The sequence below is a fragment of the Colossoma macropomum genome, unplaced genomic scaffold (assembly GCF_904425465.1).
Source record: "Colossoma macropomum unplaced genomic scaffold, Colossoma_macropomum, whole genome shotgun sequence".
Lineage (NCBI taxonomy): Eukaryota > Metazoa > Chordata > Actinopteri > Characiformes > Serrasalmidae > Colossoma > Colossoma macropomum.
In genome coordinates, this window is record NW_023494797.1 from 12,337,049 (window position 1) to 12,353,083 (window position 16,035).

The 16,035-nt window shown below is 39.2% G+C and overlaps 1 protein-coding gene across 3 annotated transcripts in view; it reads left to right on the forward strand.

The window, feature by feature from the left end:
* The first annotated feature begins 2,254 nt into the window (after positions 1-2,254).
* Positions 2,255-16,035, forward strand: part of kcnq1.1 (potassium voltage-gated channel, KQT-like subfamily, member 1.1) — a 57,544-nt gene continuing 43,763 nt past the window's right edge. For all 3 annotated transcript variants that reach the window (XM_036584310.1, XM_036584311.1, XM_036584312.1), the window contains exon 1: positions 2,255-2,914. In XM_036584310.1, the coding sequence (XP_036440203.1) occupies positions 2,529-2,914 (386 nt within the window). In that variant the 5' untranslated portion in view covers positions 2,255-2,528. The remainder of the gene's footprint in view (positions 2,915-16,035) is intronic.

A 16,035-nucleotide genomic window follows, 5' to 3' on the forward strand; every position in this document is an offset into this window, starting at 1 on the left:
GGAAGATAGAGCTAAATGCTTTTTATTACTTCAATAGAGCTAAACTGCTCTTGGCTAAATAGGTGGATACATGTAAACACACTGGTGATACCAAAAAAACAATGAATCCAAAATGGTCTTTTTCTGCCACTTAGGTTCCAAATATGGGTGTATAGGTAAGGGAGTGAATGGTATGTTTTGAAGTGTTAACAGTTTTTACATACTTCTCCAAAATTTCAGTTTTCCATTAAATGGCCCTTTAACCTTGGAAACTCTGCATCCTAATATAAGGACATCACATTTTGGCTTCCTTGTGCCCTGTATGTTACTGTTTGAGTTTAGAACTGATGTTCCCAAATAGGGACAGACTGTGCTGCTGTCTAGGAGTATCAGTAGCACAGCATGTTGCTACAGTGTTTAAAAAAGAAGGTGCCCATCTCTACAAACTCACCTTTTGGGAGGAGCGCATACAAAAACAGGCAAGTTTGTAGTTTGGTCTGATGCACTATTTTGACACGTTTAAGCAATATTAATAAGTCAGCATAGGATTAAATATGTTGTACTCCTATGAGGACAGTGGGTGAATGTTCCTGTATAGTTTATGCATATTAATAGCCTTGCAAACCAATAGGTTGCCTAATATACATCATATTTTTAATCAGCCTACAGTGTCACATTCACTATTTAGTCTGCATGTGTATTTTAGTTTCTATTGTTTTGCATACAATGTGCATATGCCATATGAAATGAAATGATGTGACATGTTTCTGTGCTTGCAACTATTTCAGCATTTGACATTAGAGAAAAGCAGAGACTTTTAGCCCTGTAGAATGGTAACAGCTGCACTGTTATTTTGAATGCATTTGTAGTTTGTAGGCCATACTGAGTTCTGTATGCTGTAGAGACACAAACAAATATGAATAGGCTACATTATTCAGAATAAGCAGATGCATTCTAATGCATTCTAAACAGATATGAATTCACATGTGAGTAGGTGGTACACTTTTTGACTTGCTGTTGTTTATTTGTTTTACCTGCACAAAGTTGTGCACAGAGCTTCCTCTCAAAGTTTTTAACTGCAGGAAACAAGTTGCAACTTAGTTATTTTAGACTCATACCAGCTACACGCCTTTTATACCGATAAACTCTAAATTTTTACAAGAAAATGAACCTGCTGTCCTCCTGGTCAAGGATTATACAATAATTATACATAGTCAACAGGTGCTACAAGTTACAAATAGCATGGGCAAATGAAAAATGCAGTAAACTACAAAGTTTGGGTCTTCAGAGGTCTTATTATTTTAAAGCTTCATAGGTTTAAAGAGCGAAAAAGATGGATCATACTCTATTGGTACCAGAAATGAAAAAGTGCTACCATGCCATCTCTACTTCCTTCCATTAAAACCCTTTTTTCACAGCATGAAATCATGAGGGAAACGAACATGAGTTGACCTTCATGGACCTAATCCAGTGTGCAGGTCTAAGTATTACTCTCTCAGTTCAGATGATCTCCGTCTGCATCTCTGTCTGCCTATCGTAATATCTGCCTGACAACAGGATCTGTCACCACTTGGGTGCCACATGACTTCAGTAAAAACTCATTGCTCCGCGAATCAATGCTTCCCCTAATGTCCAAGGATGAGCCAGCGGGAATTCAAGGTCATCCAGAAGGAGTTTACACTTTCACCCCCCAGTGCAAGCAGATACATTTAAAATGTGGAAGGTTATATCAGTGGCAATGAGATTCACCTATATGGCACATATCGGCAGCAACAGGTGATGCATATCATTCAACACAGTGTGCAAAGGTTTTAGAAAACAGTTTTGGCCCTGTTTTAATGTGGGCTACATTTGTAATGCTGTATGAAATGTCCACTGATATTTAATTTATTACTGATTAAAAAATGATGACTGAGACTGTGAATGGATGACAGATGTCCGTTTTAATCTGTCCATAACCTAGTTGAGTCCACCTGATGGCGTTTCCTGGCACGTCACTCGTCAAAAACGGTTACTATAACGGGGAGTTATTTTATTCCCCACCCGTATTCAGTAGCCCCGCCTCCTGCGCTAGGATTGGCTATTAGCGTACAGATTCCATTTGTAGGGGTGGCTACTCATAAGCAGTCCGCCTTTCAAATGTTTCTAGCCAATCCTAGCTTAAGGGGCGGGATGCTATTAACCAATCGCAGTGCAGGAGGCGGGGCTACGGAATACGGGTGGGGAAAAAAGCAACGGTGCCACAGGCAGTAAGATTTGAACAGGCGACCGGCTGTCAGTTGTGATAATGTCAACACAGAGTGAACTCGATTTGACAGACACGTAGTCTATATTATGCCTCCACGGTCCGGTCAAAATATGCTAACTTTATCTCTGAAAATGTTGACTAGAGGACAAAAATTCACGTTTTAGTCTGTCGTTAAAGCGGAGAAAGTGACTCTTGAAACTTTGTAGAGAAAAAAAACCTGTTGCCAAGTAACTCAGCTAGGCTGGCGCGCGCTCCTTCTCCGATGAGAAGCTAAGCTAAGCTCTACAACTCCGCTAAAAGTATGACCACTCCAGCTCAAAATGCGACCAACACCTGGACTGTCAGAGTGTCTGCAGCTGGTGAACATCCAGGGAAAACGCAGCCAGGACTGGAGATGTCGGATATCCCACCCGGAAAGTCGAGCAGGAAGAAAAGCTCGTCGTCGTTGGCCCGAAGCCCGGCTCCTCTGGACGGTACCCGGCTCTCCCCGGACGGTTTCCCTCCCGCGGGAACGGTTAGCACCCAGCGCCGAGCATCTCACCTGTACGGCGGGGGCTATTATGGCCACCGCATGTCCGTTTACAGCACCACCCGGCCCGTCCTCACTCGAGCCTACTTCCAAGGACGCGTGTATAACTTTTTGGAAAGACCTTCAGGCTGGAAATGCTTCGTCTATCACTTCACAGTGTAAGTATTTGGTGGAGTTACTTTCATTTAGGGGTTGGGTGATGTGACGATATATTGCTATCGCGATATGGGCATATTTTTTTTGGCTTGATACGATTTTTACAGTGGGAATTCCACCAGTGTTTCAAAATTTTGCATAATTTAGCTGTTGAGATGTAAACAAAGAGTGGTTTGCTGTGAAATGGTTCATTGTAGAGAACTTACTGATTTCTTTACAGTGGTGGTGATATGAGCCAGGAATCACAAAATCTACAACACAAATATATCAGCTTTATTTACTCTGCAGAACCACCAGTGAATCTACCGCTACTCAGTGTCTTCTAAATTTTTAGGTGTAATGTTGTTGATGGTAAAAGTTAAAAAATTAAACATTTTTCTTGGGGGCTTATTTTGCCTTACAACATCCTAAAGTTACCCCTGTGCCATGAATACATATTAAAAATAGCTTTAAGGCGAAACCTCATCTCATGACTATCTTAACGTCTAAGCCATCAGGGAGAGTATTCATAAACATTTAACAACTTTCTGTGAGGCAGTAAACTCTTCAGACGTCTGGTTCCTATCACCCGTCAAGTTTCTCTACAACGAAGCATTTCACATCGAGCCACTCTGAATGAATTTGTTAGCAGTTAATTATACAGAAAGTAAAGAAAATCTGCTCTAATTGTATACTAAACGCAATAAAACATTTTATTTAAAAAAAAGATTACAAAATAATGAGTTCGTAAATCAGTACAACTGATTTTTAAACCATAAAAGCAATTAAAAAAAATAGAGAGGATGCATATAGGTCCCAAATTTTGATCATTAATAGTGGTTCCTATGAAAGGCAGAAAGTAAGGAGTACTGGCAATGCAGTTTTGAAATTTTGATATAGTTTCGAACATTTTTCCCCAATTATCAAAAAAAAATTATTTTTTTTTATTATTTAAATTGGTACACCTGTAGTTAGTGTTGTCAGTACTTCACCATTGCTGCCCAAGCGCATGTTTCATTAAAAAGTGGTGCGTTTTTTCCTAAGTGGTGTATCTTATCAATTTTTAGAAGATGACCAGTTTGAATCCCAGCAAAGCTGGAAGTCCAAGAGAGCATAAATGGCCCTGCTTATTAGGAGTTGAATAACTAAAACTTGCTTTTTTAAAATATTGCACTACAGGTGCATCATATCTGTTCAAATTTATCAAACTTTAGAAAAACTAAACATCATAATACGTATTGTGTATTGTGTATGGAAAATGTGTTGCAATATTCTGCAGCTCTACTTTCAGGAACATGAAATTAGCAAATTGCAAAAGTTCTGAATGAATCAGGAGGCCCAGACCAAACATGAGCTACTGAACATATCAGAGATTATTGATCATGTTATGGATTATAGAGTATATGTTATGGATGTAATATTTTCCCAGGGGGGTATGATTTTAGGCTTGCTCCTGCACTAAATTTTAACTTCATAATTTCTGTGTCTGGATTTTTTATTTTCCTCTGATCTTTATGTTCTCTGAGTTTGCCTGAGAATAAATTTGAAGAAATTTGTCAAATCGATCAAAATATGACTAAAAATTTAATGTCACTTAAAGGGGAATTCAGTGGATTTCAAAACTTCTGCATAATTAATTCAATGAGATGTAAACAAAGTCATTCAGAGTGATTGATGTGAAATGGTTCATTGGAGAGAAGCTTACCAACTCAGCTTTCTTTACCATGGCGGTGATAGGAACCAGATGTCTGCAGCGATATCTACAATATATTTACTATTTAAAACCTCTAGTGAACCTACATGTGTCTTGTAAGCTTTTCTGTGTAATGTTGATGATGGTAACACACTGATTAATCAACTGAAAAATTAAGTTTTCTTTGGCAATTATTTAGCATCACAACACACTGCATACGCTCCTCCACCATGAACGGATTGTAAAAAGCCAAACCTTTCTCTCAAAACTGTTATAAAGCAATGTCTCAGGTGCCAGGTGTTCATAACCGTTTCATTAATAACTTTCAATAATAAACTCTTCAGACGTCTGGTTCCTAGTACTACCAGCATGAATAAGTCTGTAAGTTTCTATAGAATGCATTTCAGATCAAACCACTCTGAATGACTTTGTTTACATCTTGACCATTTAATTATGCACAACATTTGAAAAATCTGTGGTATTCCCCTGTAAATGTCAGCTGTTGTATGAAGTTGAGGCTTTTGGTGATATATGCCTATGGATCTCTAGCAAAACAATAGAAAATCCTAATTTATTTGTGAACTAATATAATAACTGTAAGAGTTTCTAGCGCTTTAGACCAAGCAGGGCAAGTTCTATGTGTCATTTTCTTATCAGATGAAATGTAAACATTGAACATGGGTGATTTATAATCTTCAACCCCATTTTAGCTTTAAACTGAGCTCAAATTGCTGAACATCTCTCTGTCAGTGCCTGAACTTCAATCTGAAAGAGATCCTTACTTCACAGCCTGTGAAATGTGTGGAAGAGAATAAAATGTAGCTAATAAACTACCTAACCACTGTCTGTTCAAGCTGAAAAACAAGAAGGCACTCTCTGTCAGATTATTGTCGACTCACAGGTGGCAGCCTGGAAGGTGCAGCGTGCACTGTCTCTGAGTGTGAAGAGGCTTGTTTTCAGTTTCAGGAGCAAGCTTTGTTGAGGACGGGATGTGTAGAGGAATGCTCAGAATGAAGGCACCAGCTGCCTGTCATGTTTTCTATCTCCAGCAAGAGAGGAGGTGATAATGGCCAGCTAAACTTGGCTGCAGGGGGCTGCCCTCTGGAGCCCAGCAGCCCCCTGGGGCCTGCTAACCCTGTGACTCACTGGTGTCGGGAGAAGATGGTGGAAGGTTTGTGCGCATCAGTTGTACCTGTCTGCCGTGTGTAGGCTCCATAGATAACACATCCGGTGGGTGGCTGGACTGTTACAAGATTGCTTTTAAAGTGCAGGTTTGATCTTCGGTGCTCCTGGGATGGTTCTGTGTTGCGTTCCTTCACGATCGATGGATTAAGAGCTCTCCCCAACCTCTCGAATGCTTTGCACATCAAACGTTTAAAAATTTCAAGTCATGTCTCAAGAGTTAGATTGTGTTGTAATCCTTTTAGGAGGAGAATAAAAAATAGGACTCGGAGGAGGAAAAAAAGAAGTGAGGACAGAGAGTAGCAAGAGTGAGAGAGAGAGAGAGAGAGAGAGAGATGGTCATGCCATTTGTTGTCAAATGAAAAGTTCTTCCACTGCAGTGAGGGTTTAAAGGAATGGTAGACCAAAAAATCAGATAGACAGAATTTCTCCCTTACCCTAAACAGAGTTGACTGGCCAAGACATGTTGGTGTCTGAATTTTTCTTCTTTAGATTTGTACTTGAGTTATGAGACTAATGTATTTTGATATTCTGTTATTCATAATACATACTATTATACTAATTAATATGTCTATTTTGTAATTTATGGTATTATATTATACAAATAATCGACTAATTGGCTCAAAAATAACCTGTAAATATGATGAGCGGTTACGATAAAATGTTTGAAAATGTTCTGACAAAGTGAGGAACTGTTCACCAAGAGAAGCTCCCACCATGGAAAAACAGTGTTTTAACTCTGCTATAGTTGTAAACTACAGTAAGTAATAAGCAATATCTAAGTAACATAGTAATAAATAAATAATAGGTTATTGTTATAGTTCTTCACGTTGCAGCATCATTGAACTGGTTTAACATTTGAACACACTGGTTTACTAGAGGAGCTCTGGGTGAACAGGCTTCCAGGACGAGTGGATGACAGGCTTACAAAATGAGTTGTATTTTAAGCTAATTCACTAGTTGTACCTGGTTAGGTAGCTACTGTTACATACACAAGCTAGCTAACTACGTACAAATGGTGAATTAGCTCAGAATACAATGCTGCAAGAAAGAAAACACTGTGACAGGACGAGCTGCTGAATGTTCAGTAGTTTTTTGAAGTAGCTGCTAAATGTTTGAATAACAGAAACTGATACAGTTTAGTATTCATGACTAACATTAGTAATGCGCTATGATGAGCTTAAGCTTTGCAAGAGTGTTTGCAAGGGTGACTGTCGCTCATTCTGACAAATCACTTACAGTGTGCCCTCAGGGAGTAGTACAGTTTGTCAGAACACCGGCAAGGAGGGAAAGCTACTGATTACTGACTGTTCTACTGCTTCCGATTCAACAGCATGTTTTCTTTTCTGGTCTTCGAAAGAAATATTGTGCTACCATGGAAAGCTAAGTCACTTGAACATTGTGGCATCAGCATAGAATAAGATGCAGGAAACATAGCACTTTAAGGGAATGCTCTTTTATTGAACACAGCAGCAGGGGATAACTGCCTTGTGAATGGCCAGGGCAGCGGGGCAGGTCATCTTTCGCCATATAGTGTCTGTTCGTGATCGTGACACAACCCCACTAACAAACCTCCACAGCCCAGTTCATAAAACACATATGCACATTCTAGACTAGCAGTGACTACAGTTTACAAGATTTAAACTCTCTTCTACTGCAAGTGTGGCGCACCTGTGAGCCTGTGCATGTGGCCTCTCTGCATGTCCACACCTCCTGCATTTCCATGGCCACACGAGCCGGTAGCGGGACGCTACAATAATGTGACAACTTTACACTTTACATTTGTGACTTTCAGCCATAATTGTTCTTTTTCTTTCACTGTCTGATCACTGCCATCAAGTAGTGGTTTCAGCCCTAGTAGCAAACAAGTAACTTCAAACAAGACTTCTATTACGTCAGCCTAAATGAAATATGCAAACTTTGAACACCAAACATGTCTTGGCCAATCTACTATGTTTGGGGTAAGGGGACAGTTGTGTAAATGTGATTTTTCAGTGAGCCAGTCATTTGTGTGTAGTCTTGTCCCTTGTGTGAGGGTGTATGTGTGGGAGGCAGGCAAGGCAAGGCTAGCCAACAATGTGCACTTGCTTATCACTGCTCCAAAGGCAGCAAAGCCAGGGCTGTAGGGGGGATGAAAGGCACTTATCATTAAAGCATGACCACTCTCTGTTTGTGTGTTTGTGCATTTCTGTGTGTGTCTGTGCCCTGGTGCATGCACACAATGGTAGCGTGCATATGTGTGTGTGTGCACGCCCCTGACCTCTAGGTGTGGATAAATCTAATTATTGTTCCCAGTACATTCTTTATTGTCATCTGTATAACAGTGTGTGATACAAGACAGAGTGGAATGTCTCCTGTTGTCATGTGAGGCTTGCACTGGGCACCAAGAGTGACCAAAGGCAAGAGAGATGGACGAGTGGATCCAAGATAAGACAGTGGACTGGACAAGTGGAAGAAGACAATACAGTGCATAAACTGTTAGCAATGCTATAATAACCATTACAGCAAAACACTTCAACCATTCATGCACAACCTACATGTGGAGCATTGAGCCTTACAAGTCAAGAGTTATTACTTTCATTTTGCTATGCTAATCCAATGTAATTGTATCACATTTAATTTTACATTTGCATACGATTTGCATTCTGTATCGACAGATTCGAGTCTACTATTCCAACATTTTATATTGATTCCGGATGTTAAGGAATGACAAAACATGGCAAAAATGTAAAGGATATTCCTTAAAACAAGACATTTTCATCAAATTCAGATCATAATAAAATGTCCTAGAAAAAAAATTATAGTATCAGTTCAGAGTTCAGAATCTACATTGCTGACACCACTTCATTTCGTTTTATTCAACGAGGTATGAGCAAAAAATAAATACTATTAAATTATATCATGCTTTCATTATCATTGGCAATGGCTGCGACTTTAAAGGGTGCAGCTATGCATTTGTTAAAAATGAGAATCACGCCATCAGCAATGCAAAAGAAGTCAATGTTACTGGCTAGAGAAAAGTAGCCGATCTTACTCTTTAGGCCAGGATGTTATATAAAAATAATGAACATGATATTTTTATGTAGGGAATTTTTAAACATAACATCCCCCACCGCCCCCCAGTCCCAAATTTTATTCAGTTATTCAATGGGAATAACATATTACACAATATAATATAGAGTAACTCTTCATATTTAGGTAAACATTTTATGCCTCTCATTTTGAAAGTTGTTACTGTAAACATGTGCGTTCATTAAATCCTGCTGGGGGGTTTACGGCTGTTTTATTCTCTTTACATGATGCACACAAAAGCACCCCCTGCTGGAGAACAGTTACATGTTCATGTGCTTTTATATCGCTGTTGTCAGGACACAACCTTATATCTCCAGTTTGGCGCTTTTCGGTTTTTGACATAATTTGAAAATGCATGTTGTCCTTTTTTGCTGGGAATTTTCCTCAGATAGTGTGTTGCACTCTGGGAAACCAGCAGCAGAAACAGTGTAGAGTTTACCATAGCCTAACAGTTTATTATTTTCCACTTTCCCAAAATGTATTCAACTGGCAGAGACATGTTTGGAGTCCACATTTTGCCTCTTTAGTTTAGAACTGAAGTGGCAAGGCAAACCTTTTTAACAAACACTAGAGCTCAATAGTTACCCAAATAACCCAAATCATTTCTTTTGTATGCATCACCAAAACTTTTATTCAGTCCACTCAAACTGCATCCAGGTGGAGTCTTGTTGATGTCGGGTTAGAGCACAGTGAACTATAAAAATGCACAAAAGTGTAGACAGCCACTTTAGACAACAGGGTCTGTATAGACAAACCACATTTGGAGTAGGAGTGCTGATCAAGGATCAGTATTTGTGACAATGACTCTCATAAATATGAAGGAATCTGATGCAAAATCAGTCCTGCTTTATGAATAACAGCTGCCTGTAGCTGTGAATTTCAATTTTTTCTATAGCTCACAGCAAGTCATACTGTGTTCTAAACCTCGTCGGCACGCCTGGGGTAAGTGGAAAATTGATTAAACTTGATTTTTCGCCAAACTATTCCTTGAATGATTCGTAATTATCCATTTCAATGCTTAAAAGGAATAAAACAATACACATATGTATTACCTAACATTATTTCACAAGCTATTTACAATTAAATTAGTCTCTGTAGTTCTCTCAGTTCCCTTTCTCAACATGGCGATTATTGTCAATATATATGATGACATCGCCCCATCGCCCAGGCCTATTACCATAACACATTTTTGTATTTCTCAGCGTAGTTGATTTATTCTCCATTCTACACTTAATGAATTAAAGAAAATTAATAGCTAATAGGGAAATGGTTATGTCAAATCAAGTCAAGTCAAAGCTTATTTATATAGAACTTTTTACAACTGGCATTGTCACAAAGCAGCTTTACAGAAAAATCTGGGTGCAAGCCCCCTTGATCAAGCCAGTGGCGACAGTGGCAAGGAAAAACTCCCTAAGAGCAAGAGAAAGAAACCTTCAGAGGAACCAAAACTCAAAAGGGGAACGCATCATTCTCTGGTCGACATCGGATAGCAAAACAATAACATGAGCAATATGAACAGAGAATAAGGTTTGACTATTAGTATAAAATATGAAAATACAGAAAAGGGGAAAGCAGGTGAAGCAATGGCCATGATTAAATAGTTTAAGTATGTGCAGCAGCAGTATCATTTGGAGGGTCAGTGGCATGTAGCTGAGGTTTGCACTGCGTTGTACAGCAGGATGCTCCATGGTGGTCAAACTGGTCCAGGAGGCGGGCAAGCAGTGGGCACCCAATCATAGCAGATGAAGGAAGCAGCTGCATCAGACAGCACAGGGTGGGCAGTTGTTCAGCTTGGCAAAGAAACGCAAAGACAGTTAGTTCTGTTAAGAGATACTGATTACAGTATACAGTGTTATGTATGATTGCCTGATGCTCCACACAAGACATTCCTTCTCGTTGACTCATGTAAATGTCTTTGACTGAATTTGACAGATTGTTGAGTCTCTCAAGTCTACTGTATTTATTTTTAGTTTTGTAGCTCTTATCGAACTGCTCCTCTTTTCACTTGTTCAGTGTGCAGACTTTGCTGAGAACTGCTGTCCTCATCATAGCAAAACTGTCCTTTTTTCTTGCAAAACCAGATTGTTACTGTGGTTTCTGTTGAGTCGCTCGATAGTCATCAGTGCTCCTACTGCAGCACAGCACTGAAGGCCACACAGGCCCAGGTTCACTGGTACTCAATGGTAATGATTGTTATAATGACTCCCATGAAGACAGAGTTTTTGACAGCCAGCCATATCCCCATAGGCTGTTTCTTTACATCTCTGACCCCTCCCTATGCGTCTGCGCTGACAGGTGACAGCTGGCCTTTCTTTTGTCATATCAGCAGCTGGACTGCATGCTGTCTGGTTTTGTTTGTTTGTTTTTTTATTGTTGCCATGTTCTTGTAAATACATGAATAAGACAGTTTTGCGTTAGCTGATTTGCTTTGAAATAAATTTGGGATCTTTCCCAAAAGGTCATGCTGTAGAAGAGAACCAGTTCAGTTTCTGCTTGATTGTAGGTTCACTGTGTACACGAAACAAACTGATATAACAATCCATAGTTGAGAAATTAAACAGATGAATCCACAAATGTGATGACGTGTAAATGATGATCTGTAAATGATCATTTGTGAATGCATTTTGTGTCAGGTTTTTATGAACTGTTCTCCAAATTGTTAAGCCATTACCTCTGGAGTATTCTTTGCGTCTTCTCTTTATGTAAGGCATTCTAAAATATCTGTCTGGCCTGCCTGATAATTCACAGAGATTTTTAGAGGACTAATTGTGGGGTTTGTTCAGTCTGCGTCCCTGTCAGATTAATGACGTAGTTGCTCAAGGAAAAACAGCCTTATCGCTCAAAAAGAAAACAGCTTTATCTCAAGTATTGAGACGTTACAGCAGAGTTTTGTTGGTCCAGCCATGCTGCAGTGCAGGTGACCTTGTAGGAGGGCAGAACAGTGATGTGTTTAACCTCAAACCCTGTGTTTTCAAATACACCTGGACTTTACTCTTATAGATAAGCTCCAAAATCGTTCACTTTTGTATGACAATGTGAGTGTTTATACACTCACACACCATGGGTAGGAGTAAAATTTTGCGCTGCTCATTCAGGCCACCAAGCCAATGAATCTTGGGGCCAGAATTACGGAAACATGTTTAGAGTATATACATTGCACATTTGCAGACTAGACCAGATTACGTTTTGTTGATTTTTGAAGTGAGAAGAAGCAAACACAACCTCTGCAGTAAGCTATTTTTTTTTTCTTCAAATGTTACTGCACAGTTACTTTGTATTTCATTGGTCATATAAAATAATGAAAAAATAATTAATGACAACAGTACTTACAGCATGTTTAAAAGTTTGAATGCCAGTTATAAAGTCTCCAAACTTAATTAACTTGTTATGCCTTCATTGACTTGTTAGGACTAGTTAGGCAAGTCAAGAATTGTCTTTAGAAATTTTCAGCTGATGACAATTCCAGAGAGTAAGAAATTCTGTGACTCTAAAAAAAAAACCTTGTTCTAATGCTTGGGCTCCACCAAGCAGCTGGATAAGGATATGAAATAAACCTAATTGATTCTTACAAAGCAGGACAAAGCTATAAAAAGATATCAGAGGGACTAGATTGGAACATAGTTGCAGTTTCATATAAGGCTTGCAATGTGTTTATTGTCTGTTGCGGTGTAGATGAATGCTCATAGCTGATCCTGATAGTGTCTTCTACTTTTTCTTGAAGCACCTTGCTTAAGTAAAAAGGCAAAAGAACTCATCTCAAATAAACAAACTAAAAGTCAAGGGATTTGAAGTTGATCTCTCTTTACTGATATCAGTTGGAACAGAACGCTAGCTAACGAATTTAGACAACTAAGTTGGGCAAAAGTTTGAATACAGACTAACCACCCCATGCTCAAGTGATTTCAGACTACAGGAAGAACACAAAACTGCAGTTGCAGTTACTGCACCTGATTCAACTTATCAACTAATGCCCAAGACTTTCGTGAGTTCATGAATAGTAGGGGTGGGAATCTCTAGGCACCTCACGATTCGATTCGATTACGATTCAGAGGGCTGCGATGCGATTATAAAACGATTATCGATGCATCTCGATGCATCTTTTTTTTCTATACATGATTTCTATTTTCTTACTGTCTGAGGATTTTGTAGTTTTAAAACAAAGTATTTGTAATGATCCATAATGCATTTACCTTCAATATCTTTTATTAATAAAACAAATGGAAGTGATGTGGCAAGTGAACTGGAAGGCTCTTACTCACTGCTCTTGTTTGGAGACGCTGCTGCCACTCATCTGTGATAAAATGCGCTGTTACGGTGAAATAAGATAAGTGGTGATGGATGACCACGCAGCACTTTATATATATTCTTTAGGGATTTCATAACTTCGGTTTTGGTTTCGTGATAGAGGTGTGGGGGCGTAGGGGGCGCGAAAGACTGCAGGTCACCTAGCAACGAGGTTTCGCCGAGCTGATAGCGAACGAAAAAGGAAAAGAGAGACAGACGAATATTTGGAGACGAATGGACTTATTCGCATTTATAAGCAGCGCAGTTGGTTTCCTGGTACGTTAAATCTGCAACGAGATGCTGTCAAACACTAACTAAAAGATGCGAAGCTGCGAAGATGAAGTCGCTTCTCTAATTTTCCCGTTCCACCTTAAATGGTGCCGCTTTTACATTCGGCGCCTCAGTTAGAATTTAAGGTGGAACCGGAAAGTTCAGCAAGAAGCTGGCGAATGAGAAGCGACTTCAGCCTCGTAAAACAACGGAAAGCCGAGAGACATTTTACAAGAAACTATTCAACTTTTGAAGAAAAGTTTTCTGGCGGAGATGGAGGAAAAGCGGCTAAAGCTTAAAGCAGAGCAGAGTAGTTAAGTCCGCGTTTTCGTTTATATTGTTTAGCCTAAACTAGGACACTATCACAAACTGGACATAAATGTTGTGGCTCCCAAGGTGGTGTGATTTTTGCTGAAAGGTCAAAATGTCTCTTCTTATCATTTGGGTTGTGACTCCTGACCTGACCTGGCTTTAATGCAGAGGGAACCGGTCGGATTTTTCACTCATCCAGTAGTGTTTTTTGTTATGTGCCGCCACAGACTGTCCGGGCGCCGCACTTACCCACTTCCAAGTTCCGCCTTTTGCGTTCCGTCAACATAACGTTATAAAAATAAATATTTAGAAAATAGATTTTTGACATTTATGAATCGATTCAGAATCGTCCACGTCTGCATCGCGATGCATCTAAGAATCGATTTTTTCCCGCACCCCTAATGAATAGTAACACTTCAGTATAGGGGGACATTAAAATGCCCTTGTAATGTGCTTATTAAGCCTTACCAAGCCAGCAGTTGATTATTAACTACCTGTTTATTATTACAATATTTAGCAGTAAATTGGGGAAATTAAGCATTTTCCAGAGCACTTGCCGGTAGTCATTATTTAGCTGGCTGCTAAATGCTACATTATTAAGGGATAACTAGGGTGATAACGTTTTTCAGATCATGTTCATTTGTTTATCATACATAAAGATTTTTGCATAACATTTTAGGTGTCCATTAATACACCCTCATGAAACCTTATTATAACTAATTAGCAATAATGATTACTTACCAACTGCTGTCTTGATAAGTCCTAATCAGAACATTACAAGTGCTCTAAAAATGCTTAATTCACCCTACTGCTAACATGTTAATAACCAACCAGTCAGTTATCACCTACTACTTTAGTAAAGCTTCAGTGTGACATAAGAGTATTGTAATGCCCCTTAATACTGAAGTGTTACCAGTTGAATTCACAGTCATAGAGGAAGGAAAACACTACTTTCCACAGTGGTATAAAGCTCTCCAGGACCTGACAGTATCATCCCTACTTTAGTTATTTAGAGGGAAAAGTGATATCAGCTCTTTGACAGGTCTGAGATACATAGTTTTTCAGAAGAACGGAACTTCCTAGTGAAAGGTCGGGTTGGCTGAACTCACATTTCCTATTAGACTGCAGAGCAGATAAGTATTGTTTGCACCAACTCTCTCAGAACGTGTTGGTCAGACTCTGTACTCTGTACCATTGTAACTTGTACAGGTTGGGCTCCTAAACCTCCAAAGAGCCACCTTGCCTGTGAGTAAGGTATTCAGTGTCCAAACAAAAGGATCTGAAGTATGGGTTGAGACAGTCATTAGTTGTCTGTTGTTCACAATGGCAGTGTAGTGACCTCAGGGAGGCAGTAAATCATTTGTAAGGCTATGAATAACCCCATCTAGTGGTGCATACGAGCAAAGACTCTACTTGCCAGCCATTCTTTCCCAAACCCTCCTATATGGGATGAGTGGAACATATTGAATTTCCAAGTACATGCACAATTTGAGAGAATCGTCTCTATAACAGCATTGATGTTTATCGGTTCCATTAAAGATTCCAATGACATCTCTATCAGAGTTGATGTGCTTGACTGGTCCCGGAAGGTCTTGAACCTTTCCAAAGTATTTATGAAGCTGAAAGAGTCCAATGATACAATGATCTCCACGTGTAAGGCTTAAACATGTGAAGTAAGTAAGTAAGTATGTAAGTAAGTTTTATTTATAAAGCACTCTTAAAACAACTTGCGTTGACCAAAGTGCTGTACATCAAATCAGCACGCACATAAACAACACAAGTAGGAAATTAAAATATAAAAATAATAAGAAGAGTTATATAAAATAAGGAAGAAAAAAATAATAAAAGAGGTAAAAGAGTAAAAATGAAATAAAAACACATAAGATGACAAGTAAAAAAAAAGAAAGAGGGCAGTCCTTTTCTACTTTTGTGCATGGTTTTCCCTAGTTCAACATACAGGTGCAGACCAAGGTCCAAACACATAAACTAAGCTCTGATTTAATGTCATGTGATGCATCTGAAGATGTGGCTGGTTAAATACTGCTTGCTGTCAACTATCTATAAGCAGCAAAACAAAGAAAGTTCCTGGTTTGATGTACTAAAAGGAAATCTACATAATTGCAAGACTGCAGATCTTTTCTTATTACCTCTGACCCTTACTAAGCTGTTAAAGTTGATAGAGATTCACAGTCCAGAGTGGATTATTCTTCAGGACTGTTGTTGGATCTGAGGCACTGTGTGGATAATAACTGCTATAACTGAGTGAGCATGTCTACAGCCAGATGAACTACGTGATGGTGTTATCTTGAAAACAGCAAATGAAAAGGATCA